At 42.2% G+C, this 27,132-nt stretch overlaps 2 protein-coding genes across 2 annotated transcripts; both read left to right on the top strand.

Moving 5' to 3' along the window:
• The first annotated feature begins 4,281 nt into the window (after positions 1–4,281).
• LOC119720090 (gastrula zinc finger protein XlCGF7.1-like) lies at positions 4,282–6,342 on the top strand. Its single transcript, XM_038189660.1, has one exon. It carries the CDS (start codon positions 4,575–4,577, stop codon positions 5,568–5,570), a length of 996 nt encoding a protein of 331 aa, XP_038045588.1. The 5' UTR covers positions 4,282–4,574; the 3' UTR covers positions 5,571–6,342.
• Positions 6,343–10,226: 3,884 nt separating this feature from the next.
• LOC119720011 lies at positions 10,227–25,214 on the top strand. The gene is made up of 4 exons (XM_038189543.1): positions 10,227–10,744; positions 11,705–11,881; positions 23,051–23,205; positions 23,872–25,214. Exons 1-4 carry the CDS (start codon positions 10,564–10,566, stop codon positions 24,544–24,546), a joined length of 1,188 nt encoding a protein of 395 aa, XP_038045471.1. The 5' UTR covers positions 10,227–10,563; the 3' UTR covers positions 24,547–25,214.
• The last annotated feature ends 1,918 nt before the right edge of the window (positions 25,215–27,132 follow it).

Below are 27,132 nucleotides of genomic sequence, written 5' to 3'. Positions count from 1 at the left end.
GTTATATAGATTCACTGAGCGGGGAAGGAGCTGAGCTGATGTGTTCCTACATGTGAGAAACCATTCCTTTGAGCATGCTGTGGTGAAGCCTTTTTAGAAGAGTAATCTACACAATCGTGATAGGATACACACTTGTGAAGCCTTCTCAAAACTATGTACTGTAACAGTATTCTTCACCGGCACAACAGTTTTCACACTGGTGCGGAACCATTTGTTTTGTATGAAGTGTGGCAAAGCCTTTACTTTTCCAGAGTACTTTACGAGCACCTACAGATGCACAAGAGGGACAAACCACTCATTTGTGCAACTTGTGGTGAAGCGTTTACCTTACAACATGAACTACGAAAACATGAAAGGCCACACAGGAGAAAAGGAGAAAAGGAGAAAGCGTTTTGTTTTGTGTATTTCGAGAATCTTGTTACTGTCATTTACAAGGAAAAGTTTCTCACGTTTTACAGTCACTTCGCCCATTTTCCACTTCCCACAACCGATTCGCCCATAACCACTTCGCCCATTTGCCACTTCGCCCACTGGGGTCCGCTCATACATGTATAATAGTCCGACGCCTTATAGGTCCGACGCCTCATAAGTCCGACAGAATTGCACCCCCTAATAAAATAATTAAAGGCCCACAAGTCAGACGCCTCATAGGTCTGACGCCTCATAAGTCCGACGCCTCATAGGTCCAACAGCCTCATAAGTCCGACAAATTAAACGCCTCGTTTTTTTCCGAAGACTGACTTGTGAGGCGACGGACTTATGAGGCGTCGGACCTATGAGGCGGAATAAATAAATTATGCCTCATAAGTCCGATGCCTCATCCGTCCCTAATTTCGGACTTATAGGCGTCGGACCTATGAGGCGTCGGACTTATGATACGGCCCCTGCCCACTACCATTTCGCTGAAGTGTCACTTCGCCCATTTACCACTTCGCCCAAGTATCACTTCGCCCAAGTATCACTTCGCCCATTTACTACTAAGCCTATTTACCGCCTCGCCCACCCCCATGTTCGTACGTACGTACGTACGTACGACCGACGTACGTGGGTACACTGAACTAATTCAAGTGAGAATTTCTACGCGAGTCATTAGCATTAAAAGTGCCCCCGCAATAATTTAATTTTTGTTTGAGAAATCCCGGTGGTGTTGGCTTGCATGATCAGCTGTAGCCTTATCATGACGTGGCGCATTTCATTTTTTTTTTTATCTGGGACCCACTTTTGTCATGTCCCCGCTTTAACCCTAACTCTCTAGGGGGTGTGCAACATCATATTGAAATTGGAGGATTCAAGACTGTTAGGGATAGACATGATAACATCTATGATTCATTATGGATGTACTCATTAAAGTATCCCTTCTCATGTGAAGCAAACCACACACCCATTACCCTTACAAAATTTTATGAAGTGATCTGAACCGTCTTCCTGAAGTGCAAAAGGCTAAAGTTCATCCAACAGGAGCAGGAGAAAATTGTCTCCCAGACCCAAAAATGTAGGCCGTATTTATTGCTTACAGACATAATTTTACCGATCAAAATGAAAGCATAGGGTGTAACCCTCGGTAGTTCCGTCCCGCTCCGTCTAAAGACACAAATACCTCTACCAGTGACTTCATCCATCCAGTTATAATGTCGTCATACGTATACTACACGTCACCTATCCTTTGCTGCTCCATGCCCTGTCGTGCTCTATCTTCTGCCATTGTCCCTTCCGTCACGGTATGCCCTCTCCTTTTGTCTCACCCCACTTAAAACAATTCAGCACGAATTGATAAAAAAAAAATCTTTTAAAAGTTTAATTGGGTTGATCCAGGTTTGGGTCAAGGGAGGGGTTTATAAAGTGACTGAAGTCCATGAGTGTTCAAACCATACACTGCATGTACAATGTACTGTAGTTCATAATTATATACAACCAAATATTTATCATCACATCGATGTTTAAGAATGTTGTCCCACTCCACTCCATCATTATGCATTATAGTTCGACGAAGACTATTCATGTGTTGCTTTTTTTAAATCATTACAATAAGTTTGAATATGCCGCATGTGTTAAAAAGAGCTTGCAGAGGGCGCTGTTTTGTTCTTGCAGTCTAGTGCAGTTTTAGGCGATCTACGTACATTCCATGCAATCTGTGCGTGCACTCATCATGGCCCGTCTTACCTGATTAGTGATATCGCCATAGAATGGCTTCTCAACCAGTAAATATTAATGGTTTGAGCTAGCCCTTTTGCCGAAATTATGTAAGTTCTATGATGACTTACATCATAAATGTAAGTATGACAACAATGACATCGATGATTGTAGCCCCATAAATGTGGCCTATTTACTAGCTGGAGTTACCCAGCCCTGAGTTTTATCATTACAACCCAATGATAAAACTCAGGGCTGGGTAACTCCAGCTACCTATTTACCATGTTTACTGGACTGCCTCCGTAAAACATAGGCCACACATCCACATGTACAAAAACGTGTCGCACTTTGCCAAATTTTGATTTTTACATTTAGACTTAGTTTGTAGGATTTTTTTGCTTTATAAGCATACTCACCCTCTTTATAGGCTACTCAGAAAGTGCTGCCTTTTTCAGATGTCTAATTTTTGTGAAATTTCATGTTGAAATTTTGATATGCAAACGTGTAAAAATGAATCTGGAAATTTCACGAAAAATATACATCTGAAAAAGGCAGCACTTTCTGATTAGCCTATAAAGAGGGTGAGTATGCTTCTAAAGCAAAAAAACCTACAAACTAAGCCTTAATGTGAAAATCTAAATTTGGCAAAGTCGACACGTTTTTTGTACATGTGGATGTGTGGCCTATGTTTACGTAGGCAGTCCAGTAAATAGGCCACATTTATGGGGCTACCCCTACCCCTCCCCGGGCTGAACCACCTAACATTGCTTAAGATGTGGGGATTGTCACTTTTAAAGTGACAAAATCCCCACCCCTCGGGCAAAATTTAAGTGACAATTCCCGACCATGCCCCGACATTCATACGTGGGGCACACTAGTGATTGCCTTTCCAGTTAGTATGCCAAGAAGGGGGGGGGGATTTGATAGGCGCATAATAGCTTAGGCAATGTAGACTATGATGATGAATACATGTCCATGTACATGCGTACAGTGTTGGTACCAGCTGGGTCATGTGGGTAGACACCATCATCAGCTCGTGCAGTATGGAGGGAGTATGCTGTGTTTTACATCATGATAAGTGGCTGTTGTTTATGGCATCGTAATGTGATTTTCATCTGCTATCATTATGGCATGAGCTGTTTCATGGATAGCCAGCTTTGTTTGGGGTCGCGTGATAATTTCAAGGGATTAAACAATAGAAATATGTCCCGTCATCAGATCTGATCATGTTCAGGTTATGGCATTATGCGACATGTATTTCCCCCTCTTAAAAATGGTTGCCCCTCAGGCCCCCACCCCCCTCCCCCTGGAAATTTGGCTAATGGAGAATAACACAGTCCTTTAACTTTAAGTAACCATGATAAGCAGGTTTAATAACAGAAAGTACCCTTTTTTTACAAATGTTTTTCAAGTGTCAAGGAGGGTTAAAACAAATTGTAAGATGTCTTTTCTTATTTGTTTAATGTGAAGTTTCTTTAAACTTCCCTGGTACTGGTATACTTCACCTTGACCAATTTTAACCCAAGTACTAACAGCATGGCTCAGAATGCATGTTTCCATAAGAGGGTTAAAAAGATGTCTTTTCTTATTTGCTTCAGGTGAGGTTTCATTTGATTCATTGGGGATGTGCCATTGCAGATTATGCAACACCTGAATAAATCCCCGTCATCTGATTGGTGAATTGTAAATCACGTGACATATTATTATTCGGTATAATGCACGGTGCAACCATGCGTTATACCCATGCGTTATACCATTTCACTTTGCGCTTGTTCCATGACGCTACAGCGTTGGGTTCAAACATTTTCGTGAAGGGGTAGTTCAACATCTTTAAATCAAAATAAATTGTAGTTTATAATTTACCAATCAAATGACGAGAATTTATTCAAGTGTTGTATAAAACAAATAACGAATGTTTATGAGTGCAATGGTAAGAATAATTTCATTCGGTGACAGATTGAATGTTCTATTCCACTCGGCTTCGCCTCGTGGAATAGAACATTCAATCTGTCACCTCATGAAATTATTCTTACCATTGCACTCATAAACATTCGTTATTTGTATACTATCGCCTGCTGTGCGTGCGAGTGGCCCACTATAGATTAAATCATGCAGCATTGAGAAGTACCCGATGCACACCAAACACACTGCAGATGAGGACAAGTGTGTAGTACAGCAGTAATTTGAACCTTGAACTAAACTCCGTCTGTTTTGTCGTTTGTGTTTTCAACACAGTCTCCAGAGGTGGCAACACTGACAGCAGATCATCTGAAAGGTGAAGATTTTGAATCAGTCATGTGACTTGAGGAGAGAAACATCCATGCTCAGCTCCAGTGATGATTCTTCCATAGACTGTAGGCCCCTGGTCTTCTGTAAAGATGGATGATTGCAGAATTTGACGGGATATTTAGACTGCCAGCAAGAATAAGCACTTCAGATAAAAAATGGACGCAAAAGGATCTGAGCTGATTGGTGACCAGAGGGTGCATGAGGGTGATGAACCATTCGTTTGTGTGACTTGCGGGAAAGCCTTCTCTTGGCAAAGTGATCTACATGCACATGAAAGGGTGCACACGGGTGAGAAACCATTTGTGTGTTCAATCTGTAGTGAAGCTTTAACTTGTCTACGTAGTCTTCGTCGACATGAGAAGATTCACACTGGTGAGAAACCATTTGCTTGTGCCACCTGTGGTAAAGCTTTTACCCGGCAAAGTGATCTTTGCAGACATGACAGGGTTCACACTGGTGAGAAAACATTCGTTTGTGCAACCTGTGGTCACGCCTTAACTTGTCTACGTAGTCTTCGCCGACATATGAGAATTCACACTGGTGAGAAACCATTCGTTTGCGATACCTGTGGTAAAGCTTTTATTCAGCAAAGTGATCTTTGCAGACACAACAGGATTCACACTGGGGAAAAACCGTTCGTTTGTGCAACCTGTGGTAAAGCATTTACTCAGCGAACTGATCTGCACAGACATGACAGGGTACACACTGGGGAGAAACCATTTGTTTGTGTAACCTGCGGTAAAGTTTTTACTCTGCTGTCTAATCTGAACAAACATGAGAGGGTTCACACTGGTGAGAAACCATTCAAACCGTTCGTTTGTGAGACTTGTGGTAAAGCTTTTACTCATCCAGATGGTCTAAACAGACACGACGTGGTTCACACTGGTGAGAAACCGTTCGTTTGTGAGACCTGTGGTAAAGCTTTTACTCGGCAGACTGGTCTAAACAGACATGTCGTCGTTCACACTGGTGAGAAACCATTCATTTGTGAGACCTGCGGTAAAGCTTTTACTCGGAAATCTTGTCTGAACAGACATGTCATGATTCACACTGTTGAGCAGCCATTCTTTTGCGAGATAAGTGATAAAGCTGGGTCTTCAACCATTGAGTCATGTAATGACACGTACACAGGTCCACATGGCTGCCGATAAACCATTTCAGTGAAATCTTGATAGGTCCAACCTCAAGGGAACAGGTTAAAAATTTGACAAGCAGCGTTTTGAGTTAAGCAGGGTTGTATATCATTGTTATACATGTACTATTGAAGGCAATGGATTCTTTGTTTGAATAACAGTTGTTCTGAGTTATCAGATTTTGACTTGTCAAGATTTCACTGTATTTAAAAAACAAATTGCCAGGATGCTTAAAGTTTTCATAATTATTTGAACTCAGTTTTAAGATGATCAGACATTTTTCTGTACATTGTTTATTAACTAATATTTAGTTGCGTTTAATTTAAAAAAGGAAATATATAAAGAGCGATATGAGTAAAACTTCAGTTCTAGAAGATATTTTGTTTAAGTGCAATGGTAAGAATAATGTCATGCAGTGATAGATACAGGTAAAATGGAACATTCTCCCTGTCTGTCACAGAATGAAACTACTACATGTGTATCCATTTTTGTGGGGATTAATTATAAACACATTAATTTAGTTGTGTTGAATTTACTAAAAAATAGATAAAAATAGATATGAGTAAAACTTCAGTCATATTGTGTTCAAGTGCAATTTGTAAGAATACTTGTACATGCACATGCAGTGTCGTGATCAAGTGATGGATGGAATGTCTGTCACTGAATGAAGCTATTTTATCCATTTTTATGTATGTACATTATTTATTAAAGGGAAAATACAACATTTGCAAACATCAAAAAATAAAACTACCAAATCATTTTGAAATACCTTGCTGGACTGGTAGTGAATGACAGTGTAAAGCATCCTGTAAAATCAGGGCACCTGGTATACTGTCATTTTCAAGAAAAGTGATATTTTTGTATCAATTTCCAACGCTGGTCGGCCGACCAGCGTTGGAAAAAACTGGTTTTTTTTTTTAAACTGGCCCCAATTGACCATCGCACTTGTTTGCAATCGATTACACACCTATATGAACGGGTACAAGCCAGCTAGACAGGTTCCCTGACCTTACAATTCCCCAATGTATGTAAACTGCTCTGTTTCTTCTGATTTGGAGTCAGGGAACCAGACTACAGGAAAATGATATTTTTTCTTGATTTTATAGCATTTTCGAACCTAAAACCTCAAAAAAGTCAGTGTATCTATATTTGCTATATATTTCCAACCCCCCGATTCCAACCATTTCTGAAAATTACAGCAAAAGCAAATGATGTATATTCCCTTTAACAGTTTATGTTGTGTTGAATTTAAATAGATAATAGATGTCCTGAAGATATTGTGTTTAAGTGCAATGGTAAGAATAATTTCATGAGGTGATAGAATAGAACATTCACCCTGTCTGTCACTGAATGAAACTATTCTATCCATAGCACAAATGTGAAAAAAATTATTATTTGTTTTATACAACACATGAATAAATGCCCTCTGATTGCCCTCTGATTGGTCAGAGCCTAAGCTTCCAGGAAAAAATGGGGACTGAAAGTTATTCCTAAAATTCCAGAATACGTGACAATTCCATCTTGATGTGTTCATAATTGTAATCAAATGCATGAATTTAAGTTTTAATAAATACGGTGTGGATAAGTGATTTAAGTTAAAGCATGCCTTTCTCCTCCTTGTAAATGAATTTCCCAAGGTCATCATTCTCATGTTTAAAGCTTACTGGAAACCAGCTCCTGCTTACGTCACGGTCATGCTCCAAATTAATTCTCAAACGGAGACGACTTCAATAATCAACCTCCTGTTCACTGCACTTTGGGTTGAGCCCAGAACCCATTGTGTTTCCTTTGCTGAAGGATAATTTTCTGTATACGGCCCCAGAATCGGGGCCGTATCATAAGTCCGACGCCTCATAGGTCCGACGCCTCATAAGTCCGAAATTTCGGACCTATGAGGCGTCGGACTTATGGGCCTTTATTTGGTTAGGGGATGCGATTTTGTCGGACTTATGAGGCGTCGGACCTATGAGGCGTCGGACTTATGAGCGGACCCCCCAGAATCTGGAACAAACTTCCTAAATACATTAGAGACACCACCTTACTGCAGTCATTCAAGACACCCCTGAAAGCTCACCTGTTTCAGGAGGCGTACCATCAATAATTACTCTTCATTTGGTGCCCCATCAACTTTATGAAATGTCTTTTGATTGATTGATTGATATCCTGTTATAATAATAATAATAATATCTAATTCTTGTATAGCGCCAAATCCGTCAAAATTGACGCTCAAGGCGCTTCACAGAAATAAAAATGAACAGGTTAAAATTTAAGAATAAACTAAAACTTATACAAGACAAAACCTATAAAATAACTATAAAATAATATGGTTGATAAAAGACAGCCAAACTGTCAAGATAGGCAATAAGAATAAGACAAACAGGCAATTAAAAATTGACGCACAAGGCGCTTTACATAAATACGGATATACCAGTTAAATTTTAAAATTTGTTAGAGCTAATTTTATGGAGATACTTAACAAATATTGCGTAGCCACATTTTTGTGCTTACCTGTAGCTAAAACTGGTAGACTTCCCATAACATAACATTTTGGATAGCAGTGGGTTCTTGTTAAAGGGCAATACGGCCTGAAATACCCAAAAATGTCATGTTTTGGATTGTTTAACTTGTCCTATGGCAAAGGTTTGGTTGAAAAGAAACTAACCTAATGTTGCTAACTGTTCGTGAGCAAAGACGAATAAACCGGTTGTTAACCTCTGATGACGCGGCTGACGTTTTGTAGCATTATGTATGTACGTATTCCCAGCTCTGTCCATGGAACTTACGATACACGTTGTGTATGCTTGTATGTCAGTGCTGCAGAATCACGACTATTGACACCCAACAGCTCGATTTTTGAGAGCAAAATGTTTGACCCCCGAAATTTGTTCTCGCAGGAATAACCCAAAAACGACACTAAAAGGAGATTGCGTGGAGGATAATACGTTGTATCCTACTTTACAATGCTCTTTCGAATGAACATCATTTTGTTTAAATCTCATTTTTGAGACAAATTGGGCGGATTTCAGGATGTTATGTCCCCTTAACTAAGCAAATCTTGTAAAAAGACGTATTACATGTGTATATCAGCAAATTAACAAATTATAGTGCCGTCATTTACAAGCCGTCATCACAGCACATTAAAGGCAACCGAATCCGAAAACATACTCTTTTAAACCAAATAAAGCAATTTACACGTACATTTCCATCGACCAAACAAAAATTCTTTCAGATCATGAGAGGTCGGGGTCGGGGTACTTTGTATAGGCCTATAATATTAGATGTTGTGATTGCATGGCCGCACTAGTCGAATCATTATGTTAGGAATATTTTTAATGAATGCCTAATGTGCTACAAAACAAATTATGTGTAAATGTTTATAATTTTGCCTTCTCCCCCTTCTATTATTTAGGATGGAGTAATCATCAGAGTGTGATGGCATTGATAATTGCAGCAATAATGCGCCGCAGCACCTTGTAAACCCTTATAAGGTGCAACATAATGGGTCTCATAATGTTCATATACTTCATTTACCTGGCTTGGTTGCATTCTCCCCCAGCGCTTTGTATCCTCTGGCAAAAAGCGCTATATAAATACAGTTATTATTATTATTATTATCATTATTATAATACCGAGGGACTTGTTCTCAAGTCTAAATAATATTAGATGTGGCAACCATGGGGGTTTCCCTAAAAAAAACCTGGTTGCGCAACGCATGGGCCTGCCAACAACTATTGGAGTATTGCCAGGTTGTGTATTGTGCTTTATTTGAAATTATCCTAACAATTGTTATGAAGAACAAGAAGGGCAAATAAGGTTGAAAGCCCACTGGATCGTGGACATAAATGTGAGCTCTATCACCGTGTACATACATGTATATTGGCTATATAGCTGCGCTGATCAATACATGCGCTAAAGGTCTGTTCTGCTTCCAGGGAATTAAGTTATTAAATAACCCCTGGAATTGAAACTGTCCTCCTTTCCTGAACAGGGTGAGGGCCCCCCCCCCCCAAAAAAAACCCACCCCCCCAAAAAAAACAACAACAACAAAAAACAAGAAACCAAATTGCGGGACCATTGTTTCAGTGAAGCTTTTCATGTAGCACTTTCATAAGAATCATTCAAGTCACTCATGTAATTTGCAACCTCAAAATTACTGGGTGATTTGAATGATTCTTGTACTAAAAGAAAGCTTATAAATTGGGCTTTTAAATCCTAGATTTTGAAAGTGCTACATGCTGAACTTCACTAAAACAATAGTCCCGACAATTGGGTTTCGTTCTTTCTTTCTTTTTTCTTTCTTTTTTTTGACTCACCAGGCCTGTATTCTGATCATAGTCCATGCACAAACAGCAATTAGTTGATTTATATCGTGTACCTTGGTGTTTTTATTTCCACTCCACTTCAAAACAATGCCCCCCTTCCATTTTGCTTATAATATGTAATGTGACTCTGCATATTACTGGTTAAGATGGTAATTTCATGTTAACTTTGAATTAATTCTGTTCTACTCCCAGACACTGCATACAAAAATAAACGCTGATTTAATAGGCAGTCACCAGATTAATAGACAGTGCAAGATGTTTGAACATGCAAATGATCCAATACCAGGGGGACAGAGCTGGTTGTAGTGGGAGCGTACTGCTCGACACCATGGGAACGAGGTCGGTTGCAGCATTGTTGCGGCCATCTCGTGACTGACTGACAAAATAGCGTCAAGTTCACGGTTGAATAGTTAAGTGTCTGAGTGTAGTTGTATATGTGTGTTACAAAAGCATTATTGTGTGCACGATACACAAACACGTATTTTTTCCCATGAGTATATTTTTACCGAAATTACAGTCCCAGTTCACTATGTTGTGTCTGTTCTAAAGACGGCAGGACTCAAGTGTAGCATTCACTGAAAGACGTTTATTAACAGCCCGTAATAACGTCATAGAATATGGATACGGTGGCCGCGTAATGTCACTCCATAACAGTGTCCAATGATGATACGACACTTTTTACCTCTCCAATGACTTGTACTGAAAATCATGATGGAGTTGGATGGAAACATCTTGAAGGCGTCCAGCGGCAACTGCGAGACCTGGGTCAGCATTTGAGAAGCATAAAACTGCAGCAAGATGGAGGGGAAAACATGGAAAAGCAGACACTGTGCGTGACTGCGATTGGGCACAAATCACGCAGATTGCCAGGTAATAGACTTCTGGATTTGATACGTTTGAAAGACAATGACGAAAAAGGCAAATATAATCAACGTATAGCCCGATATAGTCTTGGTACAAAACTGACATTTAGATATTGTCCTATAAGTTTGATAAAGTTTCACCGGCCGATAGTTGACTTCAACAAATCCAAATTCCAGAACCTCTGCAATGTAGTACCACCAGGCAAGTGCGAACATCCTCATGCGCCTTATATCTTGAATACAGCGCGTGTGAGGTATGCTAGAAGCCTCTTTGAAAGCACTGCGATGAAGTTCCCATTGGTTTTAATTCATTTGTAGTTGGTAACCAGAACAATTTCCATAACTTTTGGTCTCATTACTATGGGCCTTATTCACGAGTCGGCCATGATATTGGATTGAGAGTGAGATAAAATCTTGATTTTTGGAAATTGTGTAGAGAAATGAAAACAAGTTAATTTATAATAAATTCCAGTCTGCCTCAATGAATAATTTCAAATTTGTAAATAAACAAACCCTAATGTTTAAAGCCAGATTTAAAAAAATGACGGTAAAATATAGCTGCATTTTGTCTGCATAAATAATCTGGCGCCATCCCATTCAACAGTTAACAATTTATAAAATACATTCAGGGATCTCGACACAAATGGCCAACTCGTGAGTAAGGCACATAGGCCTATTCCTGGGTCCAATATAAGGGGAAAGTGCATTTTTCTCCTTAAGAATATAAAGTGTTTTGCAAATTATTCTTCAGTTAATTTGAAAAGCAAACATGCATATTACGGTTATTTCTCCATGATTTTAATTACTTAAGTTTAAATGTTTTCGATTAAAATTGGTGGGTTTTTTTTATATGCATCTGAATTACATTGAAACTTGCACAGTTTCGTGAGAGCATCGTGTAGTTATTATTTACATTCGACTCAGTATTGAAATCCATTAGGACTGTTTCCTAAATTATTTAATGTAGGAAAGAACAGAGTCGTTTCCACAAAAAGGAGAAAGAATACAAGATCGATCCAGCAACCAATCACAGTCAACGTCAAGTTAGTTTACTACCCTGTCGTCCTGACTAACAGCCCTGTGAATTTGGGAGACAGTTCGGGACACAATTACTCTTACGGCAGTTGTGACTGTGAAAATCAAGGTGAGTATTGATTTTAATACAGATTGTTAAACGATCAACCTCGAAAAAAATATGTTTGTGACAGTGCTTGAGAAAAAGCTATACAGTCCTGGTTTGTCTGTCAGCGCCCCGATTTACTAGCACGGCGTTCAGTGCATTGTCCAGTTTTGCGTTTGTCCAGTCGCTTTGCGTATGACGTGAGCTGTTGAGGTTCTGTACTGTGCAGAGTTGTAATGACTCGAGTCCGACTCGAGTCACAATTTGTCGGTGACTCGACTCAACTCGAGTCCCTGAGGGTAAATGACTCGGCTCGACACGAGTCACTGTGAGCAAATGACTCTACTCAACTCGAGTCCCTCACCAGAAGACTCGACTGGACTCGAGCAAAGGCAGACTCGAGTCCCAAAAATGAGCAAAACTTTGCGAAAAATATTTGCAATGACTTAATTATTTTATACGGTGCAAAAGGTATGTTCACGTCACTATGCAAATACAGTACGGTATACGCTTGTCGTGTACAAACATATTGTAACGGGCGCAAAATCACTGGTTCAAGTACTAGATGACTAGACAAGAATTCTGACTGGAGAGATCGTGTTCTTCTTCAAATAATAATAACGGTTTTATTATCTTCCAATACTGTTGGCACACACCGTGCCCGATGCGTATAATCTAATGTCTATGTGGATAACGATGAGGCGGAGCGCCAATGTGCATTGCAATCGAACGTTGAGTACGACGCGCTCCTTCTTCTATGTGAAGTTCCTCACCGGGCCAGAACCAGTCACGATCTGAACCCCGAGCCCCGACTTGGCTCGTCTTTTATAGCGTTTGGGCGCGTACATAACGCAAGGAGCTAGCGCATCATAACAAAATGCCTCTTGCAATGCTCTGATTGGCCGTAAACCACTGCGCCAAATATTATTCTTATTCATAATAATCATAGCGTCTTGACTTATAAAGCTTCGATGAATTAAACTTGTACAAGTCATTTCATTTAACAGTTATTCTACCATTAGTTTATCATAGGCCCTATTATCAGTACACAGTCAACTGTATTGGCATTAATTCTTCTCATTGAAATACAAGTTGTTAACTTTAAACTTATCTTCTTATCTTCCGTATGTCCTGTCAATTAAGTTTATGACAGGAACCTGTATCTTATCAGAGTGAAGAATAAAGTGTGCTAACTGGAAATTAATCATGACTTGCATTTTCGTTACATTCTCCCCAACTTAAGACACAAATGCGCCCTCGCATTTAACTACGAATGAACCAAATAAACGTTAACGAAAATGCATGTGTAATTAAACTACCTATGACTTGACTGCACCAGGCAGTCTTACAATGTTCTCAATAAAAGAATCATATTTGGTATCTTATGCCAAACTCACGGCTTATAAAGTCCTGTCACTTTAATTTAGAATTGTCCGCCACGCTGAAAGTAATTTATGCACCCCAAGATATTCTAACAGTCGTGCTCAGCAATGTCCAAAATTATTTCAATACAATAAGTAGGCCGCAACAACATATCCGCAATAATACACATTTAAAGAAAACTAGAAATGGTCCGCAACAAATATCCTCAACAATAATAAATAAAACTAGAAATAGTCCGCAACAAATATCCTCAACAAATATCCTCAACATTAATAAATAAAACTAGAAATAGTCCGCAACAAATATCCTCAACAATAACAAATATACCTAGAAATAGTCCGCAACAAATATCCTCAACAATAATAAATAAAACTAGAAATAGTCCGCAACAAATATCCTCAACAATAATAAATAAAACTAGAAATAGTCCGCAACAAATATCCTCAACAATAATAAATAAAACTAGAAAAAGTCCGCAACTCTGAATATCCTCAACAAAACGTTTACTTAATCTAAATACATGTAACTTAATCTCTACTTTTGGAAAAACCATTCTGATGTTTAAATCAGCAGCAGCATCACAGTTTTCAAACATCGTCTAGTTTCCGTAGTCTGTACAACTAACATGACAGTCATTATTGAATCCATGTACATTTATAAACATCGTGCAGAACAATTTACTAATTGCGCACAAATATTTATCTTTGTCCTACATACATCAAAGATACATGTCTTCTACAAAAACGAACTGTTCTTGTGTCTACCATACTGAACAGACACAATTTCCGTCTGACGTTACTTTTTCAACTTCAAACAAAACGGCAAATTTTCTTACCGCAGTTCTACTCGAGCCGTATACACTACATGGGTACACAGGCCAAGCTATAGGGCGCCGCCATTATGCTATTCGCGCCTCGACTTTTGAGGGCGCTACACACATTATTAAAGAAACATGCGTTTCGGACGCATCACGTCCAAAAGCGGCAGGCTACTTCTATTAAAAATTTAAACTCCCCAAATTTGTATTTCAAGACCCATTCTTCACTGTGTTCGTTTTTGTACCAACTCGTATCTTACCAAATCTTCTCTAATGATCACTCGGGAACCTCTGAGGTTGGCTGACCCTGGTACCGGCTAGATAAGATAGCTCCATCGATGAACTCTAAAGCTGAGGGTGGCTGACCCTGGTGCGCTGGATAGCCGGGCTAGATAGCCCCATCGATGAACACTTGATGATCTTGTGCGGAATAACTCGATTGACTGAAATAGTTGAGGCTAACTTCCTGATGATGGTGACGACATGTCGATCCGCGCAGCTGCATTATTAGACTGGTAGACCCGGCATTGTATTTTACACCCCAAGCGACAAGGTGTGGTGGCTGACTTCAGATTACTCCTCAGTCGATAAAACCCAAAGGGTTCGGCGATGCAGGTACACCCCCCTGCTACACCTGGCTGGGGCAGTAGAGGGAGCTTAACCCCTCACTGGTGTTAAACTAATAACACCCCCCTCACCTAAGAAGTATAACTCTCTTGAGTTATAGGGAGCTTTACAGACTACCGGATGACGTTGTCCACGCGTGTGGGCCTCTATTGGTATGTGAAGGCAAGTTGTATTCAGTGTACTTTACCTCGTATCTCCGGCCATCCGGAAAAATGGCTGTCTCTGTTACTTGTCTCACCGTTACTCCGAAGTCGATTTCATGCAGCTGGTCCTGCCGAGACTTTGTTGTTCTAGTGGTCAACACCTGCTGCCTCATCCATGCTACTTCCCCTCCAGCCGTGGACTTGGGTTCTTCTCGTCTCGCTGCACGAAAATACCGAGGATCTGGGTTTGAAATATTGGAGATGGGAGATGTCGGCGCTTCAGTTGACGGTGCCTCCGCTGGTACTGGTATGCCCTTCGACGTCCTCTCTTCTTCTTTGATTCCATTCAATATTTCGGCAGTCGCCTGCTCAAAATCATCCACCATCCATTTCCTCATAGAGGGGGTGGGGCTGAGGGGCTCGTAGGTAGGCGACGGTGGCCTTGGTGTCTCCATTGACACCAAAAGCTCCTCGAGCTCAGACCGACTATGACGACTTCTTCTTTCTTCTCTGGCTTTCTGTTCGCCTCTGTCTCTTTCTGCCTTTGTTTTCTGCTCGACCCTGTCTTTCTCTTGTCTTACTTCCCTTTCATCCCTGCCTTTACATCTTTTTGGCGTGTAGCCCGGCCTTGGCCTCCACCACCCTCCTCTCTTGTTGTAATTGGTTGGTTTGCGAAACATCTTTAACTTAGAAGAAGAAATTATACGTGTTGTCTCGTTGCCTTTGCAATGTGAAGTGTGACGCAGCGCGTCTTGTTCGTCACGTCCAGTCTAACGGTTTTCAAGACGCACGTCCAACGCGCACATACTTAAAAAAAAATCTGCGTTTTGCGTATTTGCGGCATGCGTACGCGCATGCTTCGAGTACTGGTCACTGATCTCTATATAAAGACTGGATAGCGGATATGCATACAACATTCACACAGTAGACTTCGCACATTGACCAATTCGCCCCCGGTCTCACGAAGATGGCCGCGTATAATACGAACGTTCTACGCGTAAATACGCGCGCGTTGTATCAACAGTTGACACGCATTTTGGTCACGTACACATATTATGATGTTCTAAAAGGGACACATTTCCGTAGTGATTATTATTTCAAAACGCCGAAAAAGTTATATTTGCGGCATTTTAGTAACCACGACGTTAGAAAAATTGTAGTTAACCTTGATCAGTGATGGTGGTCAAAATATAAGTCAAGTGAACCGCGACGTTACGAAAGAAATCATGCTGTCTATAAAAACGGCAACATGTCCTTTGTAGATCACCAGCCGGTCTCACCAATATGGCGTCAAATTCGTACATTGTGCGGCTCTGTATTAGCTATCCAGTCTTTATATAGAGATCAGTGGTACTGGTTCATGGTTGAGTCCATTGCTGCAAAGTATTCAGTCAATTAATGCCTGGTGCTAATTACGGTATCTTTCCGGTTGGCACCTGCTCCGCTGACTTCTTCGTAGATTACTTTCTTTGTTTTCTGCCAAAGGTTTATCTCGTCGTCCAGTCCTTCGCCGCGTTGTTACTTGTACTTTCGTCGAACTTCTTTTGCTTCTGTTTTGTTCTGCAGAGTCCATCCTGACTTCTTTTTCTTCCCGGCTACATTTCGTGTCTTGTTTATTGCTTGTTTCTTTCCAAAGCCATTTGACTTGCTTGCTTCCACAATATGGCTTGAGTCGGTTACTATGTACGACCTTTGGTTTTGTCTTTGGCCCTTTCTGAAGCCTGTAAGTGACATCACTCAGCCTCTTGGTAATCAGGTACGGGCCTTCCCAGTATCTCTGCAGTTTAGGACTTATCCCTTTCTTCTTCGTTGGGTTGTACAACCATACAACATCTCCTTTGTTGTAGCCACCTGCATTTGCTTTGTGGTCATAGCTTTTCTTTTGTTTTTCTGTCGCTACTTTCAGATGTTCTCTTGCATACCGTTGTGTGGTTTCCATGTGCTCGAGTAACTTCTCTGCATACTCTGTATGTTCACTGTACCTTTCTTCTGGGGGTCGCTCAATTAGCAAGTCCGCAGGTAATTTCACATCACGGCCTAACATTAGCTCACTTGGCGTGCATCCCGTGGTCTCGTGAATTGAAGTTCGATATGCCATCATGATATAAGGCAGATGCTGATCCCAATCACGCTGGTTGTCTAAAACGAACATGGAGAGCATGGCTTCCAGCGTTCGATTAAACCGTTCAACCATTCCATCAGATTGAGGATGAAGAGCAGTGGTTCTAGTTTTGTCGATGCCGAGTAGCTGACAAACTTCCTGGAACACATGTGACTCGAAGTTTCGACCCTGATCTGAGTGTAGTTGTAACGGGACACCGTATCTGCAGATAAATTCTTCTGTGAGAACGTTGGCGACAGTGGTTGCTTCTTGATTTGGAATGGCGTATGCCTCCGTCCATTTCGTGAAGTAATCTGCAACGACCAGTATGTACCTGTTCCCTCGATCTGAAACTGGCAGAGGACCCATCACATCAATGGCTATTCTTTCCATTGGTATGCCGACATTGTACGTCTTCATATGGCTGCGACGGTGCTTCAGCGGTTGTTTACGAGTTGCGCAGATATCGCAACTTTTGCAAAACTTGCTGACGTCACTTCGCCACTCGTACCAGTAGAACCTTTTCTGAACTCTGTCAGACGTCTTAGTCCGTCCCAAGTGTCCGGACGTTGGTTCACAGTGAAGAAGTCTCATCAAGTCTTCACGCATATTCGAAGGAAGGATTAATTGCCACGTTATCTTATCACCTACAGCTGATTCCCATCGTCTATACAGCACTCCATCACGTACTTCTAGACGCTCCCATTGCGTCCAATATGATTTAACTACTCTGCCCTCGGGAGAGACTTCTGCCCAGTCTGGTCGCTCTTCTCTTGACTCTTTCCATCGGAGTATCTGCCCGATGTCTCTGTCATCCAGTTGCGACCCTCTCAAGTCTTTGGCTGTCCATCCGAGGTCTCCTGACCTCCAGCCCTCTTCAGACTTTTCCTCTGGGGTTTCTTCTCCGGCCTCGGTAGTTCCAATCACGGAACAGTACGTTATTGGTACATCTTGTGCCTCAGTATTTGCGTTGGGGTCAGTGCTTACATCTTGTATGTCTTCGTTTTTATCAACTTTATTTGTGCACACGGGTTGGGCTGAGCAACCATGCACTTCATCATCATTGCCATTGCATGGTGATTTTTCTTTGTCGATACACTTTTCTTTGTGGCTCATCACTTCTTCTTTCTCTTTGCAATTAAGCAAGACATCATTTGGCTCCGAATTATTAGTGGCTGTCGGTTTCAGTGTGATGACATGATCATGCATTTCATGGTCATTGTGCTCAATTCTTTCGCACTGTTGACATTCGTCACATGGCCGGCGAGATAAGCCGTCTGCATTACCGTGTTGTCTGCCGGGTCTGTGTTGTATGTCGAAGGTATAAGTACCCATCACTTCTAGCCATCTTGCCGTCTGACCTTCTGGGCTCTTGAAGTTCATTAGCCATCTCAATGCCCCATGGTCGGTACGTATCAGGAATTTTCTGCCGTAGAGGTAGTGATGAAAATGCTTCGTTGCACTGATTATAGCCAGGAGCTCTTTTCTCGTCACGCAGTACTTGCGCTCAGCTTTGCCAAGTGTACGGCTGAAGTTTGCAATGACTCTTTCTGTGCCGTTTTGCACCTGCGATAGCACTGCACCAATTCCATAGTTGCTCGCATCAGTATCCAATATGAATTCATCTTCTTCCGTTGGATACGCCAAAATTGAAGTGGAAGTGAGGGCCGTTTTAAGCTGCTGAAATGCTCCGTCACTCTCATCTGTCCAGATGAACGGCTGTTGTTTTTCAGTCAGCTGATGCAATGGTTTTGCAATGCCTGCAAAGCCTCTTACGAATCTTCGGTAGTACGAGCATAGGCCCAGGAAACTTCTCAATTCGGTGACATTCTTCGGTGTTGGCCAGTTCCTTACTGTAGCCGTCTTGGCATCATCTGTAGCTATGCCCTTTTCACTGATGGTGTGGCCCAAAAAGGACACGCTCCGTTGAAATAGATGGCATTTCTTTGGACTCAGTTTAAGCCCAGCTGTCTTGAGTCGAACTAATACTTCTTCAAGTCGCCCAAGTGCTTGTTGAAAACTGCAGCCATATGACACGATGTCATCGATGTATATCAGGCACGTTTGCCATTGCAACCCGTTCAACACTTTTTCCATCAGCCGTTCAAACGTAGCGGGGGCATTACAAAGTCCAAATGGCATAACTTTGAACTGGTAGAACCCTGTGCCTGTTGCAAATGCCGTCTTTTCCTTATCTTCATCAGCCATCTCGACTTGCCAGTAGCCGCTCTGCAAGTCCAAGGTTGAAAACCAAGTTGAACCGGCCAGTGTGTCTAGGGAGTCGTCTATTCTCGGCAAAGGGTAGGAGTCTTTTATTGTCACTGCATTGAGTTTGCGGTAATCGACGCAGAATCTGATACTGCCGTCCTTCTTCTTTACCAGTACTATTGGTGATGCACATGGGCTAGCAGACGGCTCGATAATACCCCTTTTCAACATCTTGTTCACTTCTTCCGCTGATTCCACCCTTTGATGAATTGGTAGTCGGCGGGCTCGCTGGCGAATTGGGGGTACATCACCAGTGTTTATTTTATGTTGATACACGGCCGTTTTTCCCAAATCTTCTGATGAATTCGCAAAAACATCATGGTGTTGCTGTAGTAATGTAGCAAGCTGTTGCCGCTGCTCAGTTTCAAGATGAACGCTACATCTCTTATACAGGTCATCAAGGTGGGAGGGCATGGAATTGGTGTCGTTGTGAGCTGACTCTGTAGGTGGTGATTCATCGGTGTGACAAGTTGCTGCTCTTACATCACAGTGGTCTACATTTGTCACCACTTCTTCTATTAGCTCGCAAGTAGCAACGTTGGTACCTTTGTAGAGTGTGGCATGTTTCTCTGTCAGGTTCAAAATGCGAACTGGAATCTTTCCACTGTCGGTGTAGACCAATGACCTGGCGGTTATCATCTCATGTCTCTCTATCAAATTAGCCGTTGGTTCAACTACAGCCAGTCCCGTAAGCCCTGTTTCTCCTTCCAGTTTCCCTGGTAGCAATACCTCTCCGCCTGGTGGAATGCTCACAGTAATGTCTGCAGTGATGCGGCATGATGATGCTGGTGCCCGTGCAGTGGCTGTGCACGCTATGGGTATGTCGTGCAGTTTCATTTCTGCCTTACCCACATCTAGATTACAGTTGTATTTCATCATGAAATCATAGCCCAGGATACCGTCTAGGTCAATCTCAGCCACCCATACATCATGTTGTACCTGAGGGCTCTGCTTGCCGATTTTAAGTTGAAAACTCCCACGCCCAATGGAGAGTAGAGGCTTGCCATTTGCTGTTACCATGGTGATTTCTTTATTCTTTAGTCGTGGTCGCGTTGATTCTGGTATGGCGTAGTAAATCTCTGGCCTCACTATTGTTATGTTGGCCCCTGTATCTACCAGAAAACTCACACCAACCCCTTCTAGATGTCCGGCCACATACATGCCACTTGCCCCCACTGTCGATCTGATGCGTGGCTTTATTGTTGTTGTTGTTGTTGTTGGGTCTGTTGGCCCGGGCCTGGGTGCTGTAGTCGATCTTCGGCCCACAAGCTCGACTGTCCGCCGTTTCCCTGAAGTGAGCTTGTATCATTTCTCCATGAACCGGCTTTTGGGCATTCTCGTCGGAAATGGCCGGTCTCGTGGCAGTTCCAACACTCCACGGTGCCTTTGTCTCCCTGACGTGCCCATCTTCGTTGTGTTGATGATCTGGGGGTAAACTTTTGGCCATTATCCATCTTCCCTTCCCCATTTAGTTGTTTCTGTAGATTGTTGAACCCTTCGGCAATAGCATTACCGATTGTACAGGTAAATGCAGCCAGCTGTCGTTCCAGGGGTTGTGCGGCTGTTGTATCTGCTGTGTCAGAGGATATCACTCTGGCAGCCGGTGCTGACCGTCTTATTTGGCCCCGTTGTCTCTCTGCCGTATGAAATGCCTCAAGCTCAATGGCAACTCTCACAGCATCATCAATGTTGATCGGCCTGGACTGAAACACTCGCCAACGGATGTCAGCATCATCTAGAGCATCCATGAAATGCTCTCTCGCTAGTGTTTCTTGTAGCTCGTAGGGTGCCGTTGGGTATGCCCGTCGTGTCAACCGTCTTATGCTCTGGGCCAACTCGGGAAGTTTCTCATCTCGCCCTCTCGTTCGGTTCTTTAATTGAACACGAAACATCTCCGTCTGGTTGTCAGGGCTAAATCGTCGACCGAGTGCCGTGACGAGGGCGTTATAATCTCGTCGTCTAGTGACATCTAAGTCACCCAGCACGGCCTGTGCTGCGCCCCGTAGATTAGCGGCCAGGTACATCGCCTTCTCCCGTGCACTCCACCCGTTGAGCTCGGCCAATAGCTCAAACTGCACGAGGTAGTCTTCCCAGGGGCTCATACCATCATACGTCGCTGGCCGAACTCTCGGCTTATTGCCAGACAGGGCTGACATGTTGTTCTGTGTCGATCTCTGTTGTTCCATGTTGTACGGTGACGGTTCTTGTCGTTCATTATCGGCAGTGCCCATTGCCGCAAGTTGCCGCCTCAACCTCTCGTTTTCTTCCTTCATCAGGTTGATTTCTCGTCGTTCACGTTGAAATGAACCGTCACCATCACCGCCCAATGCCGGTGAACTATGGATGGTGTCATCTTCTGGCGTACTTGAACGGCCCGCCCCGGCGGTGGGTCCGAACTGGATTTCTTGATCAGAAGTATTCATCTTCTTTTGTCTTTCTGGTAGCGTGTACAATACCTCCGTCGAAGTCCGGTCACCGCTGCCACCAAATGTAACGGGCGCGAAATCACTGGTTCAAGTACTAGATGACTAGAGACTAGACAAGAACTACTGGAGAGATCGTGTTCTTCTTCAAATAATAATAACGGTTTTATTATCTTCCAATACTGTTGGCACACACCGTGCCCGATGCGTATAATCTAATGTCTATGTGGATAACGATGAGGCGGAGCGCCAATGTGCATTGCAATCGAACGTTGAGTACGACGCGCTCCTTCTTCTATGTGAAGTTCCTCACCGGGCCAGAACCAGTCACGATCTGAACCCCGAGCCCCGACTTGGCTCGTCTTTTATAGCGTTTGGGCGCGTACATAACGCAAGGAGCTAGCGCATCATAACAAAATGCCTCTTGCAATGCTCTGATTGGCCATAAACCACTGCGCCAAATATTATTCTTATTCATAATAATCATAGCGTCTTGACTTATAAAGCTTCGATGAATTAAACTTGTACAAGTCATTTCATTTAACAGTTATTCTACCATTAGTTTATCATAGGCCCTATTATCAGTACACAGTCAACTGTATTGGCATTAATTCTTCTCATTGAAATACAAGTTGTTAACTTTAAACTTATCTTCTTATCTTCCGTATGTCCTGTCAATTAAGTTTATGACAGGAACCTGTATCTTATCAGAGTGAAGAATAAAGTGTGCTAACTGGAAATTAATCATGACTTGCATTTTCGTTACAATATTATAACGTGTCACAGACTCCCGACTTGTGGTTCTGGAACGCACAAAATATTATCCCGGTACCAGACTTTAACACATTTTGCAAGTCGTGGTTCCATTATTGGCTTTTGGTGATTTATTATTAAGCTCTTTGATTCGAACGCCAGCTAGCCCGCCTTTTCACTGAAATAGATACATGGCCACTTTAAATAATCAGAAACAGTTTTGTAGAATGCAATTTGGTTTTGCGCCAGACCAGCCTGATAGCTTTAAAGACCGCAGGTTTTCGTCTTAGCTGTTAGTGATACCAATGACTTTCCCGATCTCTTGTCTTTATTTGTTCTACAGTGTTTAATTTGTGACTCGATTTCAATCGACTCGACTATACGTGGCTCGAGTCGACTCGACCTTCTTGACTTAATGATTCGACTGAGTCACTTCTTTAAAATGACTCGACTCGACTTTAGTCACAAAAGTCATTGACTCGTTACAATTAAAATGAAGGTATATTCACGTTTTGATAAAAGCAGGCAATTTTCTCCAATGCATGTGTATCATGACCATACTTTTTAGGGACAATTTGTATCTGTATGTGTCATGTCTTCTGGTTTGACCATATTTCGACTCCTAATATAGGAACAGGAAACAGTAAAGAACCCGGGTTTTTTTCTATTCGTTATAAGATACGGCCCTGACGCTACAACTTGCTAGAGCCCTCGCTGCTTTGGAAGACGCCGCCAACTTCTACGTCCGAAGCCGAAAGGCCACCATACAAATCTTCTGTGGTTTAGCCACTGAACTTCAAAAACACCTCCATTGTGCTAAAATGTGTGCAAAGGTCAGTCACTGCAAACGAAGTCAGTCAGTTAGTGGGGGAGTCGGGGGGGGGGGCGAGTCGGGGAGTCAGTCGGGGAGTCAGTCGGTCAGTCAGTTGGGGAGTCGGTCGGTCGGTCGGTCGGTCAGTATGCTGGTACTCTGGGACCCACAAACATGCTTAAACCCACACCCGGGGATAACAATCACTTAAAAAGAGTGAAAATTGGATGAAAGATCCGAAAGATGCATTTTTAATTTCTAAATCTAAAAACTTAACAACATCAAACATGTGCCTGAACATAATGATTCTGCATCAATATTGAACAACACATTGTTTTATTTTTTTTGCATATCGGGATTGACATATTCGTTTGTAAACTAGCATAAGCAATATTATACTCTAACTTATTTTGAATGTTTTTCATTGTGCAGTGTTTTGTTCAAGAACATGGTTTTGGAGTTAATAAGGTGCCCAAAGCAGAAAAATAATGACTTTGGAAACGAAAACATTTCAACAAAGGCACTTGAAAATGTGATCCGCAAAATTAATGCTTTTCGGATACGTTCCCTCGGCATGTACTGTTTCGGAAGATGCATCCTTAAGTTTTACTCACAATATCATTTCAATATACATAATGGTGCAAAGGGCAGAAAATAATACGTGTAATTATTGTTTTCCTGCATGCAGGTGATTGAAGGTTTAGTGGGGACGGTGGCCTCGACAGGATTCGGGAGGTTCGTTGCTTCGTTCTTCGCCCCCGGCACTTCAGTGGAGGAGCTCATTGGTGTGGTTCCCGGCTTTGGAGTAGGCCACGGGCTGTCAACGGTGGGAGAAATCATAACGGACATCATAACTTCAAAGTTAACCAGTGCCAGCGCGATTGAAATACTCGAGGACGACAGCATCGCATTTGATTATCTCAAGGCGGTCCTGGAGCGAGTCCACTCGACTTGGAAGCGTCTTCGCGGCGTGAGGAGGGTTGTTACAGGGGTCGGGGCTGGGGTAGGGGAAATGCAAAACTCCCCCGTGACAGATTCCGTGTACGCTTTGATGCGGGCGATGGGCACAGTGGCCTTTCAGGTGGGACAGGTGGCTGGCAAGACGGCTTTCAAGGCAGCGAGGGATGTGGGGCACCGCATAGTCATGAAAGGCGTGATGTCCACAGCGAGTTCGACCCCGCAAGACCTTTGCACTATAATCACGTCCGTCATAACGCTCCTTTACAAAACTGTTCCGGAAATGGCGCGAGTTATCCGCGAAATTGCCATAGACATGATGGATCTGGACTGGCCCTCGGCCCAAGAAATGCGCGAAAAAGTTGATAGCATAGCTTCATACTTAGAGCACTTTGTAAATATTTAGAGAATGAACCAGTGGTGTAAATACGCGTCTGCTAGTGGGCAGATTAGGGATGACCAAAGATCGTAAAGTTGCCCGGCATTAAAAAAGTCGTAAGATGCTAGAGGCGCTTTTCAGGATACAAATTGATGCGGTCGTATGTCACTTAACATTATCAAAACGGGTATATTAAGATTTTTGTAGTTTCCATTTATCAGAAGCATTTTTGAATCGTTGGAAAGTAAAGACGCTAACCTCAGATCAGAATAAGCTCTTTCTGAGCACAAGGGGATCGAGGGACGAATGATGCAATGACCCAACCCTTGCTGAATTTTCGCCCATGAAATGCTTGCATGCAATTAAGCTATTTGTGGCGAATATGAGGAATTTAAAAGTAAAGGAAGCATCCTGGACCACCTTTGTCATGCAATGCTTCCAGTACGTGCCTGGGTTCTAAGTATTTGGTGTATTTGGCTGTACAGTTTTCAATGTTTATACCATTGCTATACATTTGAGCTTATATTGTGTGCCCAAAGTGGTCATGTACGGACCGACAGTCCAATGGAGGTATTTTTCTGTATTCACTCAGATGTCTTTTCGACTTATAACGTTTCCAATATATGCATTAATGAATGATATGCAGTTCTTGAAACTTTGAGAGTGAGGTCAGATTTGAGGCTATTGTGTAAAGATATGAGCATATTTTATATATAATACGCATTGTGTCTTGTTTAATTGATTAATGGTTAATTTATTTTATTTTGTATGTATACATTGTGTAAACTTTCTATTTTAAGTGTTTTTGCAGGGCTGTCCAAAATGTGGTGAATCTTAAAAAAAAAAAAAAAAATATTGTATGCGGTGTCTGGGGTAAAAATAGAGTCAATTCGTCGCAGTGCGAACTCCCACGGCGCGAGTTACGAAAACACGATTTCCTAAATCAAACTGTTACGATCTTTTCGAGACAACATGCAGTATCACATTTCATATTAATATGAGTAAATTGGAAGGGAACAAGTATTTTCGAGAAGGCGTGGACGAATGATCGCGAAAACACGTACCGCACGTTGTGAATAATAGCACAAAGTACACGATAAAAATCCTTTACTATAGCCAATTGAGGTACCAAATCAGGATACAGGAAGAAAGTTTCCTGTATAGAGCTTACTATTGGAAACTAGGTTGGAAATATAGTAAGCACTGGGGACGAGGTTGCCATGGTCCTTATTCACGAGTTGGCCATTTTTTTTGAGTTCCCTGAATGTAGTTCATTAATGGTAAACTGTTGAATGGGATGGCGCCAGACTATTTATGCAGGCCCAATGCAACCTTATTTTACTGTCATTTCTTTTTAAATATGGGTCTATTAACTTTAGGGAACGTTTAATTACAAATTTTAAATTATGCATTGAAGCAGACTGGAATTTATCATAAATTAAGTTGCTTTCATTTCTCTTTGCAAGTTCAAAAAATTAAGATTTTACCTAACTTTCAATTCAATATGGCCGACTCGTGAATAATGCCCACGAAGTGACACGCAGAAGCTGCTGCCAGAGCTTCAACAAGTGCGAGTGCACAATAAGCTCTGGTCGTCTCCCATGAAAGTCTATGGAGTCTAGTATCGAAGTGAATACGTCACGCGCACAAAATGTGTGTGAAAGACATTAGCGCGTGATTCAGTCCGTGAACCATGTCGTGAACCAACACGCGCGCGTACTCCATGCGTTTGTGCTTCACTTTCTGGTTCTAACATAATAGATATAAAACTTCTATCTATGGGTTCTAAATGACGTCACACTTCGGTACTCCATAATGTTGACCGGAGATTGAACTCAGGCCGCGGCATCCCACGCGCGGCATCCCACGTACGCATCCCACGCGCCCTCGAGGCCTCCCACGCGAAAATCTGTCCCCGAAAATCGATCAAATAGACCGCTTGCAGACGCTTTCGATGATCGACGCGCGACGCCATGTTGTGGGACGTATATCTATCCACGCACATTTTGTCCCAGAACATGGCGTCGCTCACCTTAGCGCGTCAATTATCGATCGCGTCTGCAAGCGGTCTATAAACCCCCTAGCTCTCCCATAAAATATTGCGTGCTTTTTTTGCACGGAATTATTGCGCGCTGTATACCACGATGTATACCACGTGACTATGACATTACTGCACATTATGTTGCCCCCATTGACAACATTTTCAAAAACAACTTCACGAATTGTTACAGTGTTGAAGTGTTTCATTTATTTTGTTTGCCCCTTTTTGGTGAAAATATAAATTTGGTAGGAAACGTAGGGGGCTCGTTTATTTGTCAATTTTACGGATCCGGGGACAGACCTATCGACCGACCGACCACGAAGTGATGCATGCAGACAGCTTTACAAGTATGCTGCAAACAAGCCTGCAAATGTATTTCAGGTCAACCCAGTCAGCAAGCGGTTTGTAGTTGTCCTATTAATTTCAGTTTTTAGGTGCATGTTAATAATATAATCTTTACAGCATGATATCCCTGATATCTGATATCGGGGGACTTGTTCTCAAGTCTAGTAACGGATTCTTTTTTTTTTTAGATGTTGCAATCCCGGGGTTTCCCTGGTTGCGCAATGTAC

This window comes from Patiria miniata, unplaced genomic scaffold, assembly GCF_015706575.1.
Source record: "Patiria miniata isolate m_02_andy unplaced genomic scaffold, ASM1570657v1 HiC_scaffold_1, whole genome shotgun sequence".
In the NCBI taxonomy this organism is placed as follows: Eukaryota; Metazoa; Echinodermata; class Asteroidea; order Valvatida; family Asterinidae; genus Patiria; species Patiria miniata.
The sequence above is the reverse complement of the archived record's forward strand: the minus strand, read 5'-3'. Positions and strand labels throughout refer to the sequence as shown.

Excerpts from the sequence above, each read along its gene's own strand:
- LOC119720090 (XM_038189660.1), top strand. The coding sequence starts at position 4,575 with ATGGACGCAAAAGGATCTGAGCTGATTGGTGACCAGAGGGTGCATGAG.
- LOC119720011 (XM_038189543.1), top strand. The coding sequence starts at position 10,564 with ATGACTTGTACTGAAAATCATGATGGAGTTGGATGGAAACATCTTGAA. Across the intron at positions 11,882-23,050 it reads TTGTGACTGTGAAAATCAAG|ATACGGCCCTGACGCTACAA; the intron begins GTGAGTATTGAT and ends ATTCGTTATAAG. Across the intron at positions 23,206-23,871 it reads GTGCTAAAATGTGTGCAAAG|GTGATTGAAGGTTTAGTGGG; the intron begins GTCAGTCACTGC and ends TCCTGCATGCAG.